Source organism: Nicotiana tabacum, chromosome 1, assembly GCF_000715075.1.
Source record: "Nicotiana tabacum cultivar K326 chromosome 1, ASM71507v2, whole genome shotgun sequence".
Taxonomy (NCBI): domain Eukaryota; kingdom Viridiplantae; phylum Streptophyta; class Magnoliopsida; order Solanales; family Solanaceae; genus Nicotiana; species Nicotiana tabacum.
Window position 1 is genome coordinate 9,260,308 of NC_134080.1, and position 11,286 is coordinate 9,271,593.

General features: G+C 30.6%; 1 protein-coding gene across 1 annotated transcript; it reads right to left on the reverse strand.

Annotated features, from left to right (window-relative positions):
- Positions 1-7,242: 7,242 nt before the first annotated feature.
- LOC107805493 (uncharacterized) lies at positions 7,243-10,976 on the reverse strand. The gene is made up of 8 exons (XM_016629552.2): positions 10,828-10,976; positions 10,639-10,737; positions 8,927-9,520; positions 8,421-8,568; positions 8,205-8,338; positions 7,806-7,868; positions 7,654-7,722; positions 7,243-7,558 (listed from the first exon to the last, which is right to left on the reverse strand). Exons 3-8 carry the CDS (start codon positions 9,116-9,118, stop codon positions 7,484-7,486), a joined length of 681 nt encoding a protein of 226 aa, XP_016485038.1. The 5' UTR covers positions 9,119-9,520; positions 10,639-10,737; positions 10,828-10,976; the 3' UTR covers positions 7,243-7,483.
- Between the last annotated feature and the right edge of the window lie 310 nt (positions 10,977-11,286).

Consider the following 11,286-nt stretch of genomic DNA (forward strand, 5'->3'; position numbering starts at 1 on the left):
TTTGGAATTATATTAAAACGACTTCTTTCACTATACTCTATATTGGCACTAACTGCACGGGTTCGAATCACTTGGTATGAAATCGTCTTTATTGGGTAATATTTTATTTTTAATTTGTATTTTTTAATACAAATTCGAATTTAATCGGGCCCAATATAAATATTGGATACCGGGTAAAAAACTAAAAAAAAGGTATTGTAATTTTTTTACTAGGAATATGCATTTTTTTCCACCCCTATTCTGTATCTACTTTGATGCTCCATTAATATTAATTTGCGCCAAAAATCTCACTTTAAAAAATAAAAGATTTTCTGGATTACGGATTCGATCAAACTCATTAGCTTTTATTTGAATATATGTGGCTTTAAAAATTTATATATGTATAAATTATTAATTTAGAAATCATTAACTTAAAATAATTATAATTCTGAATTTATAAACTTTAAAGTCTAGCTCCGACGTCTCTGACAACTTATTGTAATATTAATTTTATTGGTAGTGCTATATTACTAGAGGAGTCGTACTTATTCATTATTAAAATATGGGAATGGGAAAAGGCTTTGATTTATTCTTTCTTTTGGGATTGTACGGGGCAACGACTAACGCGTGAGCGTATGAAACTCCTTGGACCAATAGATATGAATCGAATAATTTAAAATGGTAAATGTAAAATTCATTAATTTTCTACTCTCTCCTATCACTTTTACTCGTCATCTTTTAACTTTTCAAGCCATTTAGAAAATAATAAATGAAGTATATAATTTACCATTATACGCATATTAATTGATACATATTTTATTGGATTTAAAAAAATTATTTTAAATGAGTAATAAATACTATGGGTATAACATGAAGAAAAAAAATGTGCTGTCTTCTCTTGATATGCGTAAAGTGCCAAGTAAAAATGAATATCTATTTTTAGTATACATGTCAAGTAAAGGTGACCGAAGGGAGTAATATGTTTGCCTTAGATTTAATGTGTTGTAAAGAGTTATCGATATTATCTAAAATTAATGTAGAGAACTTTGACTATAAAGGCATTTCTAATATTAATATTATACTTAGGGACGAATTTATGATTTAAATTCTATGCATTATTTTTAATGTTTTTTGACATTGGACCAATTTATGTTTTTGGGAAATTTTCAAAAATGACTATTATCTGGAGGCTTATTGTTGGGCATAGCTATAATTTAGCTAATTACATTTCGTAGCAATTGATGTTTGTCATGGGATGTATGTGGTTGCATTCAATTCGATTGTATACATTATATTTAATTCAGATGTATTCATTCTTATATATTTTACATTGTATTCAATTTCACTATATTGGATTCAGTTGTATTCAAACTTCAAAAATTCAAGAAATAGGGTGTATATCGCTTGATTCAATTCCACTGTATATATTATATTCAATTCAGTTATATTCATTCTTAACTAATTTATATTGTATTCAATTCACCGTATTCAATTTGACTGTATTCAGCAATACAAAATTGCAAAAACACTTATATTCGGTTGTATAAAATTCACATAATTGACTCACATTTATTTAAGTTGCAGTGCAATAGTCATTCCGCTTTATTCAAGTAAAAAAATATCTCATTAGAACAAGTAATAATTTGCAAAAGTCACATACGCAGAGTTGAAGCTAATATTGATATAAATACGTTAAAATCTTCTTATAATTCAAATTGAAAATAGTGAATAAGCTTATACTTCCTGTATTTAATAAGGTTTCCAAGTTGCAAAGCTGACTAGTGTCTCGACGGTAAATATTTACTCATTTAAAAATTAAAATAAAATATATATTACTTAAGTATGATAAATTAAAATATTTATAACTAAAAAAACTAGTCATAGGAAATTAAAGATATTCATATAAAAAGATGTCTTATATTGTTAATTTAGTATAAATATTGAGTACATATATATTATAGTGGGCGTTTGGACATAAAAATTGTAAAATTCCGGGAAAAAATGGAATTATTTTTCAAGTGAAAATGGTACTTGAAAATTAGAGTTGTGTTTGGACATGAATATTGAGTTATTTTTTAATTTCTGTGAATGATCTGAGTGAACATTTTGAAAAATAGTTTTTTGGAATGTTTTATTTTTTTGAAAAATTCCAAAATTCATCTTCAAGTGAAAATTGAAAATTTTAACGCCAAACTCTAATTTCGAAAAAAAGTGAAAAAATTTCAGGAAAAAAAAATCATGGCCAAACGGGCTCTGTCTCCAATGAGTAGTGGTGGCCAGAGGCGGATCCAGGATTTAAATCTTATGAGTTCGACTTTTAAGGTTTTTAGCATTGAACTCATTATATGTTTCAAAGTTATAGGTTCATATTCACTATTTTTGCAATTTTAATGAATTTTTATTATGCGTCGAGAATTATGAATTCAGTTAAACCCGTTAGGACATCCGCCTCCGGTGGTGGCTTGTTGGGGCGGCGTTTGGAAAGAATATTCGTCGCTTTAGCTGAATATCACTATCGTGTATATTTTGCGGAAGCTTCTGAATTTTAGCCGGTAATAAGATAGCCGCGTTTGACGTTTCTTGCCTACATTACCAATATTTTAGCGGTATTCTATTATTATATATTTCTTGTTTGCATATTATTACAGGATTGACTTATCAAAGAGAAACAAAAGGGCTTATTTGTTTGGACAGCATAAATATTTTTATTGGATTAAAATAAAGAAAAACATAAATTAGTTGTTGAAGCAAGTTATGCAACACAAAGATGACATCATATTAGAAATAAATTCTGTTCTTGCTGATTAAGAAATGTAAGCGAAATATATAAGCACCAAAATATGTAGGATAATCTATTATAATTGGATCAACTTACTTATCAACAAAATTAAAAAAATAAATAATAGGGCCAACAGAATTGTGATATTCTATAGTGGAGAACAATTATTTTAAGCCGAAGACGTACCTTACCTATCGGGATTAGAATAATTTATTATCTCAATAAGTTATCATTCCAACTAATGATGTATCTAGTGGAGTTGTAATACCATTATTATCATCATTATACTCGTTCCGTTTCAATTTACATGAACTTATTTAATTCAACACGAAGTTTAAGAAAAAAATAAAGATTTTTAAAATTTGTGGTCCTAAATAAACTAGTTTAATATAGTTTAATATTTTTGTGGCTATAATTTAGTTGAAGGTTGTGATGTTAAAAATGTCGTAGTATTTGTGTAGGTATAAAAGCTTTTCATTGAGGGTATAATTGAAAGTTTAAGTTAATTTTTTTCTAAATTAAAAGGGATAATTCTTTTTAGAAGAGAGCAAGAAAGAAAAGGTTCACATAAACTCAAACGGAGAAAGTAGTACAATCAGACCTCTCTATAACAACATCTCTATATAACAATCATTCACTATAAAAGCCAAGTTTTACTTGGAACTGATTTTTATTGTTATAATATATATCCTCTATAACAGCACTTCATTATAGCTGTCAAAAATATGAGAATAAACGAGGCTGTTATAGAGAGATTTCACTGTATTTCTTTTAGGTGGGCTTAGTTTATTCAAGACTGGTATCAAAGCCCTGGTTTGTCCAAAAGTTGAAAACCTTATTTGAGCCCAATTTAGAGTTCCTTATCAGCCCAAATATTTTGTGGGCTTCGAAGACAAGGCCCATTTTGAGATATGCTTGGTTTATTATGAAGGATCCATTGGCATGGGGTAGTTGAATCCTTAGAATTGTTGGCAGCTCGACGATCTTTATTCTGAATGTTTGTCGAAGTGGAGCTCAGAGAATGCAATCTGCCGTTTTCTTTGTATAGTCAAACATCTCTATAACAGTCTTGTTTGTTTCGAATATTTTTGAATGTTATAGCGAAGTGCTGTCATAGATAACATATATTATAACATAATATGAAATTTGGTTCCAAAAAAGCTTGACTTTTATAGTGAAGTGTTGTTATATATGGATGTTATAGAGAAGTCAATCTGTACTACAACTAATACTAACTTATCTAATAACAAAACAAAGTAGGAGTATTTGGCGACGTGTCAGCCATTCCTCTCCCTGTAGATTTGTCAATCATTTGCTCCTATTTAAATGACATTAAGTACTATAATAAAGATCAAGGCATGATTTGTTGTTACCATTACATAATGTTTGTCGAGAATCTTTTTATTCTTGTTCACAACTTAGGTTTCTTTTAGGAGTTTAAACCAAAAATTGGTGAAGTCTTGGGCGAAAATCATACTATCTATCTATCTATCTATACTATATTAAAAGCACGAAGGCCCTTAGCGAAATATCGTTCGCCTTTTTTACCCTCTAAAAATAGAATTTACATTAGACAAAAAAGTCTTTTAGTTATTTTTCTAATATTTAGGACTTTTAAACCAACTATAATCTTTACTATTGAATCTATTTCCTTATTTAAATTATGTAAGAATCCTAAATATTTAAGAATTTGAAATCAACTAAACTTTTCCATATTAAACTTTTACTTATTCCAACTATGCACTAACACGCTTTGGCCTAAGTATTCTCATACCAAATAGAAAATTTTCCCTCTTTCTTCCGTTTCCATTTGAAATGCTTAGACTAAAATAAATTAAAAGATAAATTAAAATTAAAGAATTTATTTAATCTATCTATACTATATTAAAAGCACGAAGGCCCTTAGCGAAATGTCGTTTGCCTTTTTTATCCTTTTAAAATAGAGCTCACACTAGACAAAATAGTCATTTAATTATTATCTTAATATTTAGGACTTTAAAAGAAACTAAAATTTGATTATTAGATTTTTCCTTATTGAATTAAATAAGAAACCCCAATATTAAGGACTTTAAAATAGATATTATTTAAGAGAATTAATTAAGAGTATTACGTTTCTTTTCCTTGTATACTCACGTGATTTCCATAGAAATATGTTTACATTGATTCCTCTTATTAGGGAACTTATAATTCTAACATTACCTAATTAAATATTTGTTCTAATTATTAAATGTAGTTTTCAAAATTACATAAAATCGATAAAGAGAATAATATTATGCTCGAGTAGGAGAATAGTTTGAAAATAATTTGTATCTTCTATACTATCAAAAAAGCATAAAATCTCAACAAATAATTAAGTCTTTGAATTAATAAAGCAACGGAAAAGTCAATTCAATTTTGTTTTAAAATTATTATGTAAGTAAACTTATTTGTCAAGTTGATAAAACTCTTAAGGTACACAAATTATTTTACACAATAAGAGCAATTGCCGTGAAAGAAATAAGAAAATAGAGAAAAATTTATTATAATATAGTATTAAAAGTTAAATTGCTAAAATGTTAAGTTGAAGCAATAAGGATATAACCCAAGACAAAAAAAATCACAAAAATTACCCTTATCATTTTTCTTTCTTTTTATATTTATTTTAATAAATGTAGCTCCCTATATTTTTCATATCGTATTACATCATTTTTTATAATTCAATATTAGCTATTTCATACTTTATATTGTTATTTATCTATGGGTTTCTAGGAGCTATAGTTCTATCTCTACGCTCACAAATTTCTAAAAGACCCAAAGATTCAAATTCTTCAATTTATTTTATTATCTTTGAATAATTATTTTAAAGTATTTTTTTGTTATTTGTTTATAGTATTTGGTAATAAAGATAACAATAATTTTCATAAGATATATATTATCTCATAAATCATAATAAGATATATAAAGACTTATGTGGCGTAGCATTTCTTGTTTAATGAACTAGCTTATTGAGATTAACATTCACTATATTTAGAAACTTACATTTTCTTTCTTTGATACTTTTTCAATAACTAAAACACATTATTGAATAATATATATATAATTTTTAAAAATTATATATTTATTGATATAGGTACACGCGCAAAGCGCATACCCTAATACTAGTTAGAATAAATTCAAATCGAAATATAATACTCTAACGAAAACTTAGAATCCATAATAGGAGAAAGTGACGAATAAATATTCATCCACACTTTAGCTTTCTAATTTGCTGTTTGACTTCACACAGAAACTAAGGTTTAATTTTTTAAATAAATAAAAAGTAATAATTTAATATACGAAGCTCCCTATCCCATTAATTTTAAAATTCCAATTATAGGTGGGTGGGGGGACAAAGAGGGTCCACTATAAAACTGAAATAATAGAGCAAATCCAAAGAAGCCCCCCTAACCTTTTGCACAAAATCTTTTGTAGGGACCAATAATAGAATTCTTTTGGTACCAACTTAATAACGTGAAGAGAAAGGTACTCTTCTCAATCTCCCAATAAAAATTCAAAATTTTTTTTTTTTCTAGTTTCACGTAGTATTAAAGTCTGATTAAATTAAAATTAAATTAAAATGTCATATTGGAGGTAAAGCAAGGGCAAGCTACATTGTGCTAGGAGACCAAAATTTCTGATTTCGCTACTGAAGTAAATTATTACCTAACAAAAAAAATTTATATTCAAAGTTAAAACCCGAGAAATATAATTAAGGATGAGATATACTTACCCTCTACCACAAACTCTTATTGATAATTTAATATATTAAACTTGATGCCTATGTTAGGTTTGGTTGCACAAAAGTAGTATCTCTTCGGTTGGTAGATATTTAATACACATAAAATAAGACCCCACCATGGGTCCACATATGCCAACTTATTGTTGACCCGTGACACCTATTTACAGCCTGGCCTCCATATCCACCAATTTTGTACATATTAATAAATTTAATACTGTAATATTTTTAGATATTTTTCCTCGTCTAGAATGTCTGCATTACAGCCAAAAAAAAAAAAGAGAAAACCCAATTAGCCAGAAAAGACAGCCTACTGTACAAAAGATTCAGTTTAAAACGGCTTTACGTTCGTAACGTATTTGGAGCTTGCGTCGGAAAAAGAGCCAGACCACATAATTTATTGTACGCCGCCTTACCTAAATTTCTGCAAGGGACTAAAAGCTATTTTCACACTCAAACCTATGACATTCTAATCACATGAATGTAATTTACCAACTACGTCAAGGTTTCCTCGTAAAAGAAAAGGAAAACTAAATTATGAAATCAGCTTTTTTAAAATCAAGGAGCATTCATAACAACAAATTATGATTCTCAAGAAACAACTCAAACCCGCGTCTCAATACAGAAGTATATTCGAATCAGCTATATGAATCATCACCGTTAATGTCTCGTCATTAGGATGTATATATATAAAACTTAAAAGGAAAAAATAAAATAAAGACATCACATGTAACACGGAATCACACTAGAAATGGTCATAAATATCAACCGGGTCACAGCCGCATAATACAAGGTTAGGGATCCGGGAGACAATTAGGGGGTGATTAGCTAACAAAGAAGCTCTCACCAGTCTCCATTAGTAGAGTCTATAATTAGCTTAACTAAGTTAGAGGTTCATAATATTTACTCTATATGCATTATATTACAGATAATAATCCAACCTTCTTCAATTTTACCCTATTATCAAATCTTCAATGGGTGTCAGCTGACCTTAATCTCTTGGCCGCACGGATAAATTCCACCACCACTTGTACCTCATCAACTCGCTGCACGTATTAAGAGATTGGAAGCATCCATTAGTAAAACTTGGAGCTAAGCAAGTAGATTATGCAGTTGAGCATAGCAAGAGAACGAACAAGACCTGTGATGAGAAGTGCTGCTGCACAGCACTAAGCAGTTGTTCCTTTGTCGGGTTAGGGTTAATATGTGCCTGCACATATGCAATATCTGTTACTAACTTGAACTGACATGTTTCATTGATCATTGAAAATGATCGCGGTAGAAGAAACTTACGAGGTTGAAGTTTCGCCAGTATCTCCATAGTGAACCAGTTCCTAGTTTTGCCAAGTTCAATCTCTGATAGTCCAAATGAAACAATTTAATTAAACAAGTATAGCACAGTTAGTTCAATAAAAGCTGAGTTTTTTCAATGATAAAGCCTCAAGCAGCATATATTGACAGACTTGCAGGTATAGAAAGGCCCTTCCAATTCATAAAGAATAAGTCACAAAATTCACATAATGGATCTTATACTATTTGTACTTCATTTGAGTTTCTGTAAAACCAGTTAAGATACTACTATAATTTAATCACTTTGAATGCAAACAAGTAATGTAACCTGGACAAAGCCATTCACATCAATGAAAACCAGGTGTAACACTGGACAGAGTCAATGTCTACTAAGGTGCTTACCGGTTGCAAATAGTTAGGTTCAACTTCTCTGCAATTGCCACGGCTCATTGTCTTTGCTGGTCCAGACAAGGCCCATGTGGGCCTTGTATAACGAACTCTAGGCTTGCTCACTTTTCTGTACTCGACACCAGTGGCTACCAAATACAAGGATTTTAATCAAATAAGAAACCTCTTTAGAAGAACTGATAAAACAAAGTTCGGATAATGGAGACTAACCAAAGTGATGGCTTTCTTTTTCAACAATGTCTGAACCACTGCTCGAGTCATCAAAGTCATAATCATCATCTTCTTCATCTCCCGTGGGAGGTTCTAGCACACTCAATGCATTTCTCTGTAGCTTGACTTCAACCCCATTTTTCAAAACCTTCAGTTTTGAGAGAAAGAAGTTTAGTACTCTTAACTGATTCCAAAATCAAACAGACAACAGAACCACAAAAAAATAAGGAAAACAAGGATGTTAACTAGGAGATTTCACAACAGCAAGGTCCAAAAAGCTTAACTATTTGACAAACAGAAATCATTGAAGTTAAATTCACTCTGCCAACAAGTCCATAGGTAAGTTTTGCTATAAAGAAAAGAGAATAACCCTACATTCACAGTAACTTAATTAGGAAGCTATTTCAGCAGTTACTTATTTCAGGTCAAGCTGTAAAAGAGAAGAATAATCATTTTCTGGACTGTTAGGGTAAAAAAAAAACAATCTAAAAAGAATGAGGGCTCACCAGCCAATGCCAACCACCAAGCCCAACAGCCTTTTTGACAACTCCCTGAAGCCCCAGCAAAACACTCTTGGTTCTGTTGTTTCCAGTCACAATAACTTTGGTGTGTCTCGGAAGAACAGATAGTTCCTCATCACCACTCTCTTCACGGAAAGGCGATAACACCCGAGAAGGACATAGTTGAGTCTCCAGCATTTTTGCACGTCTAAACAACTAACTAATCACAGTGAATCCAATGAAGATAACAACAGAGATCAGTCTAGGTTAGCTACTGCTAATCTGCAACCAAACTGCAGAGTTCTACATGATGAATAATCCACTCTCCCTTGCTCCTCATTTCGATCAGACAATCAAATAACAAATTGCTAATAACAACCAACTTGGTAGCAGATTAAACTTCAACTTCTATGTCACGTAGGCCAACTTCCAATACAGAACTAAATCCCAAGAATCTCAGTTAAGATTCCTTTCATAAAGAATCTCCACTCCTAATTACACGATTCACCTCAAATGGCTTCTCTGACAAAGACTGAGAACTTTTAACTTTCAAGAAGCAGAATCAATCAACCAGAACCCCCCAAATCTGAAACGAAATTCCTGAAAAAGCAAATATCAAGAATGTCAAAAGGGTAGCGATATAATTCCCACAAAGCATGCCTACTCTGTCCAATCAAGGCATTTTCCTAGAGCCAGCCATATATACTCAAAGGAGAGAGAAAAATATAAGTAGTGATTTTTAGGATCTCATAAGACTGACACGAAATTTCTTATGGAATGTTGAATGCTACGAGCCAACAAGTAATTAAAACCAGCAATTCACGGGTTTTGCATGAGTATAATAAATGCAAAAACGCATGATCCACTAAAATCTACAGTGCATTCACACACACATATACACATACTTAAAAATAATTATCAGTGTCACTACTCATATCCAATTGAAGATTAAAGCAATTAATTTAAGCTTAAGCTCTCAAACTCCATCAAAATTACTAGCTAATGCTTCCAATTCACCTTTCTTTTACAGGACTCTCTGTTAGCTTGTACCAGAGCATGCATTTAAGATGAAAATTAGATATATCATAAAAGATACAAAAGTTAAAAAGACAGACGATTTTTTCGCAGAAGCAATACGCATGAGGCTGCCTTAAGAAATAAACGCTCACTCATAAACAATAAATGCTCGTAAATTGAAGTTCTGTGACTTTCATTTTGCTAGGAAGGAAAGCTTTTTCACTTGAATAATTAAAAATACAACGTTAAAAAAAGAAGTCGTTTAAAAGGGAAAATTAAAATTAAGAAAATTGAAAAGCTGAGAAGAGCTCAGAATTGTTTATTTGAGGAAAAAACGCATTTTCGCAATGCATAAAACATCAAAAAAGTGAAATTGTTGATTTAACCCAAATAACTAATACAAAAAGGTGCAAATTAGAGAAGAGCTCAAAATTGTTGATTTAACAAGAAGAAGAAAAAAAGCAATTTCTCAATGCATAAAATTCAAAAAAAGTGAAACTAACATCATACTGAATCCGTTACATTAATTGAACCAAAATTTTTGAGAAACTTAAAAACTTATAATTAGAAAAGAGCTCAGAATTGTTTTAATCACAAAATGAAAGAAAAAAAAATGAACTTTTCACAATGCATAAAACAGAAAACAGTGAAAAATTCTAGCAAAGCAAACCTATAAAATCCGTTACAGTTAACGTACGTACCTCAGTTCAATGTGAATATGAGTCACTCAAAGCAAAAGAGTGAATTTCAGAGGCCAAAAGAAACGAGATTTTTGTAGTCAGATTTGAGTGAAATGCAATCTGATACAACACACAAAATGCACGAATTTCAGAGACTAATCTAGAGAGAGAAAGAGAAAATATCTAGAGAGAGAAAGAGAAAGAGCATACAGTAAATGCTTCACAACTGCCATTGGAATGGAAACGACTCTGCTTCTCCTTCTGCTAAAAAAGAAGAGAGAGAGAAGATGAGACCCACTTGTTGTACGGTCAATTGGCTTTTTCTTCCTTATCTCTTTCGTTTTCTTTTCGTCTACTTTGTATTATATTCAAACCGGTTTGAACAGTTAACGGCTAATTGAGCCGGCTCAGTTTCCGGTTTGTTGCGTGTTGAGTCGAGTTGAATGTGATCTCTGAACCGGTGACGTACAAAAGGAATCCGAGGCTTTTGATAGCGACCACACGGTACATATTTCAAATAAATCATACGTACATTTTTATATGAATATGAATCATCTTATTAAAATTAAATAAAAAAAATTAAACTTAAATTGCTTTGAAATATAAAGATAAAGCATTACTTTGCGACAAATTAAAAACATGTCACATGTGACAGAAAAAATATTTTAC